This window comes from Mastomys coucha, unplaced genomic scaffold (assembly GCF_008632895.1).
Source record: "Mastomys coucha isolate ucsf_1 unplaced genomic scaffold, UCSF_Mcou_1 pScaffold22, whole genome shotgun sequence".
NCBI classification, from domain to species: Eukaryota; Metazoa; Chordata; class Mammalia; order Rodentia; family Muridae; genus Mastomys; species Mastomys coucha.
The window spans coordinates 258308547-258324394 of NW_022196905.1; the positions used below are offsets into that span (position 1 = coordinate 258308547).

Consider the following 15848-nt stretch of genomic DNA (forward strand, 5'->3'; position numbering starts at 1 on the left):
TCCACCTGTCTCTGCCTCCCAAGTGCTGGGATTAAAGGCATGTGCCACCACTGCCCCAGAATGCTATTAAAAGGCAGAAAGTGAAGTCAGTTCACTCTATGTTCCTAGGGAGACAGGAGGAGGCCAGGCTAGCTTTACAGGCTGAGGTCACCTGTGTTTGTCCAAGGCCTGGCTACAGCCCCCCATCTCAGGGCTGTGCCTCTTCTAGTTTGGCTTTCCAAACCTAACATCTCCAGTACTAATGTGAAGGTATATGTTATTAAAATAACTTAAATTAGGTTGTCTATGGCAATGAGCTGAAGCAGCAATAGAACTGCTTAATCTACCTTAAATTTTTTTTAAAACTCTAGGTATATCTTAATAGGTAATAGGTGAACAGACATATATTTATACTCTCATGGGTATACTACTAACAATACTCTCTTTTCAAAACTTTTTTTTATCATCCCCCAAAAGTCCCTAATTTTCCTTTGTTAACTCTCCCCCTGGCAACCTCTACTGTGACAGTCTCTCTAAGTAGCCCAGGCTGGCCTTGAACTCTTTGTCTTCCTGCTTCAGCCTCCCAAACTGGGGTGACAGCTGTGTGCCACCAAATGCAGTTGGGCTTATCCTTTTCTGTCTAGATTCTTTTGCATAGAGGAACCTCTTCAAGGTTGATAGACGAATTAGCAATGATCTAAGATCAACAAATGTTTACTGAGAAGCTATGTACCTGCCATAGGAGCCCAGCAAGAATCATAACGTTTGCTAGAGGGCTCTGAGTGGAGAAGAGAGAGACAGAGACAGAGACAGAGACAGAGACAGAGAGCAGGCGAGAGCACTAGAGAGCAAGAGAACGAGAAAATGAGACAGAAACAGGCAGACAGAGGAGGGGAGGAAGAAAAGAAAGGAAAGAATTATTTAAAATATTTTGAATCAACTAGGTCAAAGTTGGGGGAAATGATGGTTGAGGCCCTGGGCTTAATCTCCTGAGCTTGAAAAAAAAAAAAAGTAATAATAGATTGGGATAAAGGAGAAGCAGAAAGCTGGCCACAGGGTGTAGAGGGTGTGGCTACTAGCAGAATAGTAGGCCTCTTTACAGAATAGGTGAGCAGAAGCCGCCCAAGGGAAGATGAGGAGGGTACAGTCATCCCGGAGCCCCAGACCCACCCTAAGGTTTATCCCACTGAGCCACTTCGTATCCTGGAGCCTGGGACTTGGGCGCCAGCAAGCTTCTGCTGCGCATGTCTGGCCTGCCTAGGAGATAGCTGGGGTCTGGCCAGGTGCCATCAATAGTAAGAGACCCTGGGTGCCTTTTCCAGCTTTTGACCAGCTCAGCTCCTTCCCATCCACAGACCCCGCCCCCAAGGCCACACCCCCTGCCCCCCAGCCTCCTCAGGCCCCGCCCGTAAAGCTGCACTCCGCCTTCACAGGCCTGCCCTTCAGACGAGGCTCCGCCCCTGATCCTGCAGACCCCACCTCTCTCCCGCCTGCCGGCCCCGCCCCCCAGCCGCCATTGACAGTGTAGGCTCCCACTTCCTTGCAGAGGGATGGCTGCGCTTCGGGCGGGCCCGATAGCCCCGCGGCGTACGCTGCTCTGGTAGCGGCTCGCAAGCGGGCGCGATCCGGGCTCGCGGGTGCACAGGTGCGGCCCACGCCTCCCTCAGCGCCTCAGCACCTTCGAGGCGGGACCCGGGACGGTGAGTGCAGCCTGGATTGCGCGCTGGCTCCCGGGGACCCCGGGTGGGGGCTCTGCACCTTCACCTCACCTGCTTGCACGTAGTCCAGGACGCAGCTAGGCGCCACAAACATGGTCCAGGAGACTAAGGCGAGCCTGGCACTGGAGAACTCTCTCTAGATCCCTTGGCCTTGAAAAGAAAGCTTCCAGACAGTGAGGAACCAGAGACCTGGCTGGCAGCCCTAAGTAGATGGGCAGAGAGGGTGTCTATGTTTTCCTGTCTGTGACCTTGGGTGGGCCCCTCAGCCACCTGCCCACCCACGGTGTGTTTTTATCACTGTGGGAACAATGGTGCCCATTCTCAGACCGCCAAGGTGAACCGGGGGAATAGGGTATGCAGTAATTAGATGCTGTTTGATTCCCTTCTCTCTGGGTCCCCAGCAGCCGGGGGAATCCCTGCCTGGATACAGCTTAGTCACAAAGTTACTAGTTTTCTCGAAAAGATTCAGTTGTGTCTTCTTTCCCAGGGAGAGTTGAACAGGATGGAATGTCCCAATTTCTTCCTCCGTGGGAACCCTGGAGCCCCCTTGCTCTACCCATTTATTTCAGAACCCTGGGGACTTATCACATTGTTCTGCTTTAGCAAAGACTCTTTGTTCAATAGGTAACAAAATGATTCTTCATGTGGGCTCAGCAGAACTAGGGGGCGAAATTCATCTTGTAACCCCAGCCCATGTTGGTTTTATAAGGAAAAAGGGGTAAAGAATTGAGACAGGAAAAGACAGACTCTTCTCCACAGGCTGTTAATGAGATAAGCGAGAGGCTGCACTTTCCAACCTTCTAGAAAGAGAGGGGCTTTTTGGCGGAGGGGGACTTTGGGGCACGATTATTTCAAGGAGTTGTAAGTAGGAAACTTTCAGGTGTTAACCCCAGCACCGCTCATTGCTCCCACCCCAGAACATATAGGGGCGAGGAGTTCCTGAGCAGAATTTCTCTGAATTTAGCCCAACAGGTTTATTCCTAACTGAGTGTCCCCTACCAGTGTCCTCCTAGACTTCCAAGTTCTCCAAAGCCTGGCTCCCAGGTATTCACAAGATCCTTGGCATTTTAATGCAGGTAGGAACATCGTGTGTCAGGTCTATAGATTTGATCAGAAAGGTCAGCACAGCAGGATTGCTCATGTTTGTGTTAGAGCATAGGCCTCAGGGGAGCTCTCTCCCTGTGGATTCTTCCCTCCTATGACCAGACAGTACAGCTGTGGGGCGCAGAGGAACAGGAGGCCCTGCACATACTCCTGGACACTGGATGCTGTGTGGGTTGGGTTGTTTCACACTCTTGTTGTGACCTCTTGAAGTTTTGAATCAAGGATAGGATGGGGATGGTCTCTTGGAGTTACATGGGAGAAAATTAATGATTCACAGAAGCCCTGAGGACAGTGCCCAGAGCAGAGTCTGTACCCATCAGTCACAATTGTCTCTCACCCTCTACTTCCTCTTGAGAATCTGAAAATGTGACACTGGTCATGTCTGGGCCTTGTTTCTGCAGGGGTGAAGGGCCCAAGTTTGGTGTCATTAACTAGTGTTATGGCAATTTGAAAAGAAATGTCCTCATCTGTAAAGTAGGACAGATGTCATTAGCCTCCCATGTGGGGGAGGAATTAAGTGAGACAACCAGGGAAGTCCCTTAGCTTGGATCCACACTGTAGTCCAGACTCCACAATGATGACTGTCACGAAAACTCTGCCACAGCCAAAAGGTAGACTTTAGATTTAGACATCCAAAGGAGGGTGTGTTGGGCCACTGAGATGGCTTAGTGGATAAAGGTGTTTGCCACCAAGCTTAACGACTTGAGTTCAATCCCAATGTCAGGAAAGATGGAAGGAGAAAAAAAAAAGAACTAACTCTCTCAGGCTTTCACAAAACAAACAAATTAAATTTAACTTAAGGGAGAAAACATGAACACGAGACACAGACTAAATGCTGTGATGTGTGCCAGACTTTGATGAATTAAACATAAGTAAAGGAGATTGCCCGCCCCCAGTCAAGGCCATAAAATGGGCTCAGAGTTCCAGGAATCTGATACCCATACAGATACCTAAGGTCTTGAAAAGAGCAACTGGGCTGCCTCCTGCCCAACAATCCCAAAATAAAACAACTTATTTTAAGCCTGGTGGCATTTGCATACTTTTAATCTCAGCACTCGGGAGACAAAGGCAGGTATATCTCTTGTGAAAGCCTTGTCAAAGTTCCAGGATAGCCAGAACTGCACAGAGGAACCCTGTTTTAAACAAACAAACAAACAAACAATGTTTGTTTCCTGTGTGTACCAGGCCTTGAGGCACCCTACAGATTAATTTCATCTGCTCTTGTGGTTGAGGAGGTCTCCCTGGTTTTGCTCTTTCAATTCCCTTTGCGGACGTAGTTCCTACCCTCAGCAGTTATGACAACCTGACTTTCCTCACCCTCCTCCATGGGACAGTTTCTTCACTTGCTGACAATGGTGCCTGCCAGCAGGGCCTGCAGTGAACAGCCAACCTGGGAGTTGATGCTGCATGCTCAGGAATGTCATTCTCATTGCAGGTCTGAAATCAGTCACAATGGAAGCGAGCAAGCAGATGCGAGTGTCTCGGCCATACAAAATCAGCGAGTCTTCAAAGGTCCGTGAGCCATCTGTCCCCACCCATGGCATAGATTCAGTCTTCTCGTTCTGACTGATATTTCCTTAACTGTGGCCACATGTGGGTTTGCAGAGGAGCTCTAGATATGGCCCCCCTCATTCTACAGATTATCATGAGGGTGGCAGAAAAGAACTGTGGGATTTCTGCCTTCCTGCGGGGCTTACCAACTGCCATATGAGTGGCATGGAGAATGCAGCCTCTGACTTTAAAGTAGAACTCAACTTCCTGACCTTAAGGATTTCTTCTTGTTTACTTTTTGTTTGTTTGTTTGTTTTTGTTTTTTGTTTTTTGTTTTTTTTCCGAGACAGGGTTTCTCTGTGTAGCCTTGGCTGTCCTGGAACTCACTCTGTAGACCAGGCTGGCCTCAAACTCAGAAATCCACCTGCCTCTACCTCCCAAGTGCTGAGATTAAAGGCGTGCACAACCACTGCCCGGCCCCTGTTTACTTTTAATCTCAGCATTCCCAACCCCCTGGGACCCCAAGAGTGAACAAACATGGACTCACTGGTCTGTGGCTACCAGCCCACACCAAGCTGGTTTCATTAGAATCACCCTCAGCAAGCCAGGCAAGAATCCAAGGGGAATGGCCATTGCCTAGCTAGGCATGGAGCACATCTATAATCTTAGCACTTGGAGGCTGAGGCATGAAGACAGTCATGAGTTTAAGGCTAGCCCTGGCTATATAATGAGAACCAGGCTGGCTGGCCAGCCAGAGTTACATAGCAAGATCCCCTTTCAAAAAGCAAGTAAGCAAGCAAACAATCAAAAACAGCCTGATGGGGTGGGGTTGGGGATGTGGGTGTGAGTGGTGCATGCCTCTAATCCCAGCACTAGGGAAGCAGAGGCAGGTAGATCCCTGAGTTTGGGGACCAACATTGGATGTATGGAGAACCATGAAACACACCTGTAATCCTAGCCCTGAGGAGGTAGAAGCAGAAGGATCAGAGATTAAAGCTCACCCTCAGCTCCATAGCAAGAGGAGAGGAGGGCTGGGCGTGGTGTTGCATGCCTTTCTCAGCACGAGGGAGGCAAAGACAGGGAAATCCCTAAGTTTGGGGCTACCCTGGTCTAAGTCTACATACTAGGTTTCAGGACAGCCAGCACTACACAGAGAAAATGTGTTTTGAAAGACAACAACAAAAAAAAACAAAAACAAAAACAAAAATGAAAAAAAAAACAACAGCAAAAAGGAGGAAGGAAAGAAGAATGGAGATGATAGGGTATCTGCTGGTTAAGGTGAGAGCTGGGGTGGGGAGCTGGGTCTTGCATAGTGGCTCTGCTCCACCTCTGCTGTAGACAATCATTAGGTGATCCCTGTGTCGACAATGGTCATATGCATTCATTTCCTAACTGCATGTGGTAACAGTGTGCTGCTTTCTTCAAATGTTTCTCTTCGGAGATTCAATCTCACGATTGTTCTGAGATGGCAATATTGCCCCCAAGAGCGTGAAAAGTGATTCTTGGGGGTGCAGAAAGTTTACTTTTTTTTTTCTTTTTAAACATGTTTCTGTTTGATTTTATTTTCATCTTTGTTTCTGAAGTAGGAGGTTTCACTGTAGCCCACAGATCTCTAGAAGTGAAAAATAAAATAAGCCAGGTGGTGGCACACATGCCATTGGTCCCAGCACTTGGGAGACAGAGGCAGGTGGATCACTGTGAGTTCAAGGCCAGCCTAGTCTACAAAGCGAGTTCCAAGACAGCCAGGGCTACACAGAAAAACCCTGTCTGGAAAACAAAAAAGCTGTGTAAATCAAAAATGTGTTCTGTAAGTTTGGGCACCAGGCACACCCATGTAACTAGTGTGTACACTGGGCCTTTCTAGCACCCTGCCACGTGTGGTCATGGTCTATTCCAATTTCCTTCCTTCTCTGGAAAAGTCCCCAGACTAGTATCCGAAAGAGCCCAGACCATACCTGCTTAAGGCCAACAGGCCTCCCTGTAAGAGGATAGATAGAATAAATAGCTGTACAGGTAGGGGTGGGGACTGACAGCAGAGCCATTCTGTCACATAAGAACAAGCAGGAGAATCTAGCCCACTGAGCCAAGAGGGAGGTGACCTTGGGGAGGACCTGTCATCTTCTTCAGCTTGTGAGAAGGTCACCTGCTCCTTCCCACAAACCTGCAAGGTGGACAGAGTGATCAGACATAGGATTGTGAGGGGATAAAGAAATTCAGTTCCAAGGGCATCTGCTAAGGATGGGAGGAGGGCACCTGCTGTGCTAAAGAGCAGATTCAAAAGGGAAAATAGGAAAGGAGGTGGGATGTGGTTAGGTTGCTACGATGCTACCAGGCATGAAGCCCTTCACCCAGTCCCCAGTACTGCATGTGGTGATGCACATCTGTAATTCCAGGTAGACCAGATGTTCAAAATCATCCTCAGTTACATAGAGAATTTGAGGCCAGTCTGGGGTACATAAGACCCTGTTTCCCAATAAATAGATAGATGGATAGGTGGATAGATAGATGGATGGATACATAGATGGATACATAAATAGGTACATACGCACAGATACTTAGATACATAGACACATAGATAGATACATAGTTAGAGCCCTGCCACAGAACTCCTGCGGAGAAGACTTAGTTACTCCAGGAGGTAAGGACCAGCAGACACCATCAGCCTATCTTCCCACTTTCCTGTTTCCTCTATACTTGGTCTCAGGCCTGCCATTCTCGGTTGCTGTTCCATGAACAGACCAGCTATTTATGTTTTGAATAGTCTGTTTTTCCTTATGTTGAGTTTTCTTCTTGTCTTCTTCCTCTTCCTTTCTCCTTTTCTCATTCCTCTATCCTCCCCCTTCTCCTCTCTCTTCCGCTTCTGTCTCCTGGACAGCAAAAAATGAGCCCTGAGAAGGACAGCATTCCTACAGCTGTGTCCCTGGGTTCTCAGCCTAAGATCCAAGAACATGCATCAGATAGGTGATGACGGCTGTGGGCTCCCGAGACTGGGCAGTGGATGAGGGCAGAGGGGTTAACATGACTGTGAATTCAGCCTTTTGTAAGACAGAGAAGGCTGCCTCCCCAGAGGGCCTCAAACACAGCCAGAGCTTCTCAAGTGCCCGCTGGGCTGTCCCATGGACTGATTCCTAACTCTAAATTATAAATGTGCAGAGTTAGAGAGGGTCTGTGGTTAACCTAAGACCACATAGCCAGCAGGAGGCAGAGTTAGTCTATCTGGATTTAGGGGCTTCTCCCTAGGGAGTGCCACTTTTCTGATGGGAAAACATTTACAAAACATCTGTCACAACCTAGAAGAAGAAAGAAAGGAAAGAGAAAAAAGTAAGCTCTTAGACTCCTGGTTATAAAGGAAGACAGGAAGCAAGCAGACAGTTCCTGGTTGTTTCAATTTTTCAAGACAGGGTTTCTCTGTGTAATAGCCCTGGATGTGCCAGAATTCCCACTGTAGACCAAGCTGGCCTTGAACTCACAGAGATTTGCCAAGCAGATAGTTTCTAGGAAATATATAAAGTGGGGCTGGCTAGAAGGTTCAAAATGGAAAATCCCTTACTGCTCACGTCTGCCAGACAACCTAAACTTCACGCCACAGAGGTTCCGGGTGGAATGAGAGAAAGCTGTCTTCTCCCTTCCACATTCACACTGTCGTTGAATGTGCACATGGGCTAGTATATGATGTTACTCACTTGTTTTATTTTATTTGAGACAGCGTCTCTGTGTAGTCCTGGCTGGTCTGGAAATTTCTAGGTAGATCAGACTGGCCTTGACCTCACAGAGGCCCACCAGCCTCTGCCTCTTGAGTGCTAAGATTATAGGCATGGGCCACCATGCCCAGCCAAATTTTTAAAACTTATTTGAGGAGGGAGGGAAAGAAGGCAGAAGATACATGCTCTCAGAAGCGCTGTGATGCTCTGGGGTTTACTTCCGGGGCTCGTGTTCCATCATCACAATTGTATCATGACCTCTGGGGTCTGACTGTGGTTGCGACAGGCCATGGGTGACAGCCCAGTGTTCCTCTCCCTGACACACCTTCTTGTGCAGGTGTACCATTGGCCTGACCACTCTACCATGGTGCTGCAGCGGCTGAATGAGCAGCGGCTACACGGCCTGTTCTGCGACGTGGTCCTGGTGGTCGAAGAGCAGCAAGTGCCAGCCCATCGCAACCTTCTGGCTGTGTGCAGCGACTATTTCAACTCCATGTTCACACTGGGCATGCGCGAAGCCTTCCAGAAGGAGGTGGAGCTGGTGGGCACCTCCTATGTGGGGCTCAAGGCCGTGGTGGATTTCCTTTACAGCAGCGAGCTGGAACTGGACGGCAGCAACATTGACTACATCCTGGAGACGGCACATCTGCTGCAGATCTGGACCGTGGTGGATTTCTGCTGCGAGTACCTGGAGCAGGAGGTGAGCGAGGACAACTATCTCTACCTGCAGGAGCTGGCCTCCATCTACAGCCTCAAGCGGCTCGATGCCTTCATTGATAGCTTCGTACTGAACCACTTCAGCACGCTGTCCTTCACGCCTGACTTCCTGCAGTCCATCTCTGTGCAGAAGCTGTGTATCTACCTGAGCAGTGGTCAGGTACAGCACAAGTGGGAATATGACCTGCTGCAGGTGGCTCTGCAGTGGCTCACACAGCAGCCGGAGCGCGAGATGTACACCTGCCGTGTGCTGGAGAATATCCGCTTCCCCCTCTTCCCCGAGGACATCCTGCTACAGCGGGTGAAGCTGGCCATGGGCTCGCTGCTGCCCAGCGAGGCCAACGGCGAGGGCTTTGTGGAGGAGGCCATGCATTACCACAACAGCCTGATGGCCCAGCCTGTCCTGCAGACGAAGCGAACGCTACTGCGTTCGGAGGAATGCTTGCTCTTTGTGGGTGGCGAGGTCTCTGAGCGGTGTCTGGAGCTGAGCGATGACACCTGCTACCTAGACACCAAGAACGAGCAGTGGGTGAAGGAAACATCCCTGCCGGCCCGCCGGAGCCACCACTGCGTCGCTGTGCTGGGGGGTTTCATCTTCATTGCTGGGGGCAGCTTCTCGAGAGACAACGGAGGGAACGCAGCCTCCAACCTTCTTTATAGGTATGACCCCCGCCGTAAACAGTGGATCAAGGTGAGATTAAAGTAGATTAATTCTATCCTCTTGAGGCAGGCCTCTTTGTAGCTCTCTAACCTCACACGGTGGCTTCCTGGTTCCGCGCCTTGGTGACTGCCCTGCTTCTGAGAGAGGCATGATGATAAGGTGATGAGCCACATCATTGTGGCCGACCTAGACCTGGATCAGGGAAGGCCAAGCAGCTGCCATGGGAAGGGCTGTAATCCAAAGCAGCATTCATAAATGGAACCTTCTGCCTTCATGGGAGCATTCTGGGTCTGTTCTGTGTCCAACACAATGGCCACTGGCCCTGTGTGGTCATCGAGAGCATGAAATGTGCCTGCTACTCTTACTTAATTGTCACTAACAGATACTAAGTATCAGTGGCTGCTCCAAACTCCATGACAGGGCCCCCAGGCCTCAGAGCCTCTGCTGGGATTGTCTTGTGGAGAGGTTTGGGGAGTAATTTTCAGGAGACAACAGAGCTCAACGCAACCTAGGGCAAGCATGGAGCCCACATGTCAGCCCTGTTAACCCACCCTAGCTGAGTGTCTTAGTGTTCTATTGTTGTGAAGAGACACTGAGACCAAGGCAACTCTTGTAAAAGAAAGCATGTAGGGCTGGAGACGTGGCTCAAGAGGTTTAGAGCATGTATTGCTCTTGCAGAGAACCAGAGTTCAGTTCCTGGCACCCGCAGGATTGCTCATAAACATGCATGACTCTAGTTCCAGGAGATCCGATGCCCTCTTTTGACCTCCATGAGCACAAAGTATACACATACATACATGCAGGCAAAACACCCATATGTGTAATGTAAAACAAATAACTTTCTAAAGAAGGCATCTAATGGGCCCTTGCTTACAATGTCAGAGTTATTTAGTCCTTTATCATCATGGCCAAAAGCAGACTGGCATGGTGGCATAGCAGTACCTAAGAGCTGTACATTTTCATCCACAGGCAGCAGGTCCAGAGACTGGGCCTGGAATGGGCTTTTGAAACCTCAGAGCTCATCACCACCACCACCACCCCACCCCACCCCCCCGCCACCCCTGTGACACACTTCCTCCAACAAAGCTATACCTCCTAATCCTTCCCAAACAGTTCACTAGCTGAAAACTAAACAATCAAGTATCTGAGCCTATGGGGGCCATCACCCCGAGCTAGTGAAGGCTCAGGAGTTTCAGGCTGGCTCCTTGACTTCTCACCAAGTTTCTCATTTCACCTCTGGATATGCTTGTAGCCTCGTAGCCAGAGCTAATTGGCAAACATATGGCTGAAGTGAAGTGACCCTTGAACAATCATCTCTCTAGACTGCCACCCACCGAAATCTATCTTCACGTTCACACCTCTGTGTGACCAGTAAACCCCCAGGGTTTGCTGAACTCCATGCCAATCAGGTCTAGTGGCTGACACCTCTAATCCTAGGATTTAGGAATCTAAAGCAGGGGGATTGCCGCAAGTCTGAGGCCAACTTGGGCCACATAATGATTCCAGATCGTCCTGGACCATAGATTGAGACCCTGTCCTGTCGCAAAACCAAAACCAGATGGATCCCCAGTGACCTTTCAGTTCAGTTCTCAAGACTCTAATCTGGGCCAGCAAGATGGCTTAGAAGGTAAAGAGGTGAACTTAAGGTGAACTTAAGGTTGGTTCTTGGAACCCACATAAATGGAAGGAGAGAATCAACTCAGAGTTGCCTTTTGACGTCCACACGCGTGTCATGGCATGCATGCCCCCATACACACATATACACAATAATAACACATTAAAAAATAAAACAAAACTAAAAGCTAAGTGGGGTCTGTCTTAGGGTTTTATTGCTGTAAAGAGACACCATGGCTAAGGCAAGTCTTTTAAAGGACATTTAATTGGGGCTGACTTACAGGTTCAGAGGTTCAGTCCATCCATTATCATCAAGGTGGGAACATGGCAGCGTCCAGGCAGGTGCAGGAGGAGCTGAGAGTTCTACATTTTCATCTGAAGGCTGCTAGCAGAAGACTGGCTTCCAGGCACCTAGGATAAGGGTCTTAAAACCCATGCCCACAGTGACACAAGTACTTCAACAAGGCCACACCTCCTAATTGTGCCACTCCCTGGGCCAAGCATATTCAAACCATAACAGGGCCTCAGGGAAGCCCAACTTTGGAGTCCCTCCTGAACGGTTGGTGGCAGAGGCTGGGCCTGCGGTCTCCTGTGTGATCCAGGCTACTTCTACTCTCTGCCTGCCTGCTGAGTGTCACTTTCTGCTCAGTTAACATGGAGAGTAACCAGTGGGTCAGCATTAATTTTAAAAAAAAAAATTTCCAGCTGGATTGTGCTATAATCCCTAGGGTTTGTAGGTGTTCGCCCATCATGCTGGAATCCCAGGTTTCCTTCCTAGGTCCATGAACATACATCTGATGGGGGGAGAAGGGAAAGCTAGCTTTTGTTGAAATGTTTTAATTTTATATGGATTTATTTAATTTTATGTGTATGGGTATCATGCTTGCATAGATGTCTGAGCACTATACATATACCTGATATCTGAGGAGGTCAGAAGAGCAGTGGATCCCTTGGTGCTAGAGTTATGGACAGTTGTGAGCTGCCATGTGGGTGCTGGGAATTAAACCTGGATCTTCTGTAAGAACAAGTGCTCTTAACAGCTGAGCCATCTCTCCAGTCTGGTGGTTTGTTTGTTTGTTTTAGAAACGTATTCATTTCTTGCATGATGCCAGGCCACAAGGTTGACCACACAGCTAAACCAGGGTGAAGAAGCATGTTCCCATGTACCGATTAGGGAAAAGAGTGTAAGTATCAGGGGTTCTCAGAATTCCCACCAGGCCCCTCTCCCTAGCACATCCACACACTGTCTGGCCCTCCTGCGCCATTCACTCTGTGGACACAGTTGAGGAACATGGTGCCAAGGCTTGGGAAGGGAAGCTTCAGGTGTCGCCTCCCTCACAGGTGGCATCCATGAACCAGCGCCGTGTGGATTTCTACCTAGCCTCCATTGAAGACATGCTGGTGGCTGTTGGTGGCCGGAACGAGAACGGAGCACTGTCTTCGGTAGAGACCTACAGTCCCAAGACCAACTCCTGGACCTATGTGGCTGGCTTGCCAAGGTGACAGATGAAGGCTTAAGGCCCATGCTGGGAGCTGATGTTGTCACAAGATAAAGTTTAGCCTTGATTACTGTTTTCATAAATGTCCTAGCTTCGTCACAGCCAGCAAGGTCATGAGGGACTGAGGGCGGTTTGCAGGCCTTGCCACCAAGACAAACATCCCCCAGTTTCTGAATTGACTGGGGTCAATTCACTTCAGAGAGTGAATGTTGATATGGGATGGTAAGTGTCACACCAGAAGACCTGGCTGGGTGAGTGTAGGCATGAGTCCAGAGAGGCAGGAGCTCCACCCTACCCAGGCTTCATTTGCTCACCTACAAAGTGGGTACCACACCACAGCCTGGGGAAAATTAGACACCATCTCTCCATGACATTCTCCCATGGCCTCCAGCAGGCAGGGAACACCTGGGGTAGTAGTGGTGCACCCTCCCCTTTCCAGGCCTGTAACTGGGTATTGGGTCACTGAATGTGGGTTGTGTCAGGGATCTGCCAAACCTGGATGCCACCTGGTTACCACCCCTATGCTATACCTGAACCCAGACTCTCTGAACCAATCTATTTGTGGGATATACTAGGTTTCTAGGGGACTTGGTTCCAGGGAGCTGAGGCAGGAGATTGAGTTTGAGGCCATGCCAGGCTACATACTGAGACTTTATCTCAAATAAATAAATATGGATTCTAGAAACCAGGGGGTAATTCCTAGATGCTGTTGGTGAGCAAGTGTCACCGTGAATAGGCCCTGGGCATCCATAGCAGCCTGGTGAGTGGAGAAGCATCCAGAGAGTGACAGTAAGCAATGGTCAGTGGTGTAAGTGGTTGCCTGTTGATGGGCTCCCGGGGTGAGTACCCTATCGTTATTTACGGGTGAAGTGAAGCTGGTAGTCATGCTAAGAGCAGGTGCCACCACCACCACCTTCTTAGAACACTTGTGTAGGGGTGGAATTATTCCTAAGGAGACTTCATGTGCCCTCTGTTGGGGTGGCCTCCATCCACGGCAATATTGGCAGTGTGCACATGACTGACATTTATACTTTCCTGTCCAGCCATAGCAGGGTCTACACCAACCCCATCTGAGCTACGGGCTGCACTGACCTGTCTCTTCTACCTGCCCTGGGCTCTTGCCCTGAATGCCATCCCAGCCTTCTTCTGCCCTGATTGCCAACTAAACCACATGACACGGGCTTCATGTTCATGTTCCTGAGCTTTATTTGGGGGTTTTGTCTTTTACAGTCACTTATTGTGTGTGTCTGTTATGTGTGTGCATTCAGGTGCCATAGCACACATGTAGTCAGAAGACAACTCACAGGAGTTAATCTCTCCTTCCACCATGTGGGTTCCAAGGATCAAACTCAGGTTGTCAGGCTTGGCAGCAAGCACTTTTACCCACTGAGCCATCTTGCCAGCCCTCTATGGCTGGCTGGAACTCACAGAGATCTGCCTGCTAGGTGCTAGGATTAAAGTCGTGATCACAGACCTAGATATACATTCTTATACATTCTTCTCTGTCTCTTTTTTTTTTTTTTTCACCCTTTGGTAATGTTTAGAGGAGTCAAGCTTACAGAAAACTGCACAGGGGCTGGAGAGATGGCTCAGTGGTTAAGAGCACTGACTGTCTTCCAGAGGTCCTGAGTTCAAATCCCAGCAACCACGTGGTGGCTCAACCATCTGTAATGGGATCTGATGCCCTGTTCTGGTGTGTCTGAAGACAGCTACAGTGTACTTAAATATAATAATAAATAAATCTTTAGGCCAGAGCAAGTGGGGCCAACCAGAGCAAGCAGAGGTTCTGAATTCAAATTCCCAGCAACCCAATGGCTCACACCCATCAGTACAACTACAGTTTACTCATATACATTGATTAATTAATTAATTAAATCTTTTTTTAAAAGAAAGAAAAGAAAAGAAAACTGCACAGAAAGCCCAATGTTCCTATGCATCCTCCTGGACACGGGGGCCACGTGCTCACCTGCATTCTGTACCCCTTGTCCATTGAAGCAGGCTACCATCCCTGAGCTCTTCTGTCCTCCGGCCTCTCTGCAGGTTCACCTATGGCCATGCGGGCACCATCTACAAAGACTTTGTGTACATCTCAGGGGGCCATGACTACCAGATTGGCCCATACCGCAAGAACCTGCTGTGCTATGACCACCGGACGGATGTGTGGGAGGAGAAGCGGCCCATGACAACAGCTCGGGGCTGGCACAGCATGTGCAGCCTGGGCGACAGCATCTATTCCATCGGGGGCAGCGACGACCACATGGAGTCCATGGAGCGCTTTGATGTGCTGAGTGTGGAGGCCTACAGCCCACAGTGCAACCAGTGGACTCGAGTGGCCCCGCTGCTGCAGGCCAACAGTGAGTCAGGCGTGGCCGTGTGGCAAGGCCGCATCTATATCCTGGGGGGTTACAGCTGGGAGAGCACAGCCTTCTCCAGAGTTGTGCAGGTGTATGATCACGAGGCCAACAGGTGGAGCCGGGGTCCAGACCTCCCCAACGCCATTGCTGGTGTGTCGGCCTGTGTGTGCGCCCTCAACCCAAGGCTGGAGGAAAAGAAGAAGAGAAACAAGGACAAACCGCAGGACCGAGGTCAGTGACCCCCGAGGCACTCATAGAGGCAGCTGTGTCCTCGACATTCACTCCTAGCAGCTTTTTGTACTTTTTTCATTCCTGGTCTTTCTATGCTACCACAGTAAATAAGAATTAAATATTCTTCACAGTTTCACATATTATCTTGTTTGAATACTTACATCAGGGCCCTCATGTCTGCACAGACCTTCTTCTTCCCAGGCCACACACTCCCAAAGGTCTCCAAGTCTGTCCCTGCCAACAGTAGCTGGCTCACGGACTATATGGAAATTTTTGCAGTAAATCTCGGGGTCTCCAAGGTCTGGGCCTCTCCAAATCTGGCTAAACTCTCATACAGACACCCACTATGTGCTGAGGGCCAGGAAGAGGCCGGTCCAGAGACTTGAGGTGTGAGCATCAGCTGCATTCTATATTCAGTTGTCACAGGCAAGAGCAAGCATATCCGATGTGCATTTAAAGACATGGGGACCCCAAGCTCCCTGGACAGGCAGACGAGACCTGGGGACTCTTGACTGTCTTGTTGAAAGTTCCATAGCAGCTGATTCTTTTCTGCACAGTGCCATCTTCCATGGCTAGTAATCTTTGTGAACTCTATATAGGTCATTGAGGAAAACGGAGTGAGGAAAATGGCCAGGAGGTGTTTCTGTACAATATTCTGTACTGTGAGCTGCCCACCTCCTGTCATTATCATAGTGAGGTCTCTAAATCTACCTTTATCTTCTCAGAAATGAAAAGGTAGCCCTCTAGGCTAGTCCAGCCATCAGGAGCATAAATGAGCA

At 49.4% G+C, this 15848-nt stretch overlaps 1 protein-coding gene across 2 annotated transcripts; it reads left to right on the forward strand.

Moving 5' to 3' along the window:
• Nucleotides 1–1492: 1492 nt before the first annotated feature.
• Nucleotides 1493–15209, forward strand: Klhl36 (kelch like family member 36). Of its 2 annotated transcripts, XM_031341570.1 has the most exons (5): nucleotides 1493–1679; nucleotides 4237–4313; nucleotides 8331–9401; nucleotides 12327–12484; nucleotides 14525–15209. In XM_031341570.1, the coding sequence occupies exons 2-5, from the start codon at nucleotides 4254–4256 to the stop codon at nucleotides 15075–15077; spliced, it is 1842 nt and encodes a 613-aa protein (XP_031197430.1). In that variant the 5' UTR covers nucleotides 1493–1679; nucleotides 4237–4253; the 3' UTR covers nucleotides 15078–15209. The 2 variants fall into 2 exon arrangements, with proteins under 2 accessions (XP_031197430.1, XP_031197431.1); XM_031341571.1 differs by lacking the exon at nucleotides 12327–12484 and having other exon boundaries at nucleotides 8331–9370.
• Nucleotides 15210–15848: the final 639 nt, after the last annotated feature.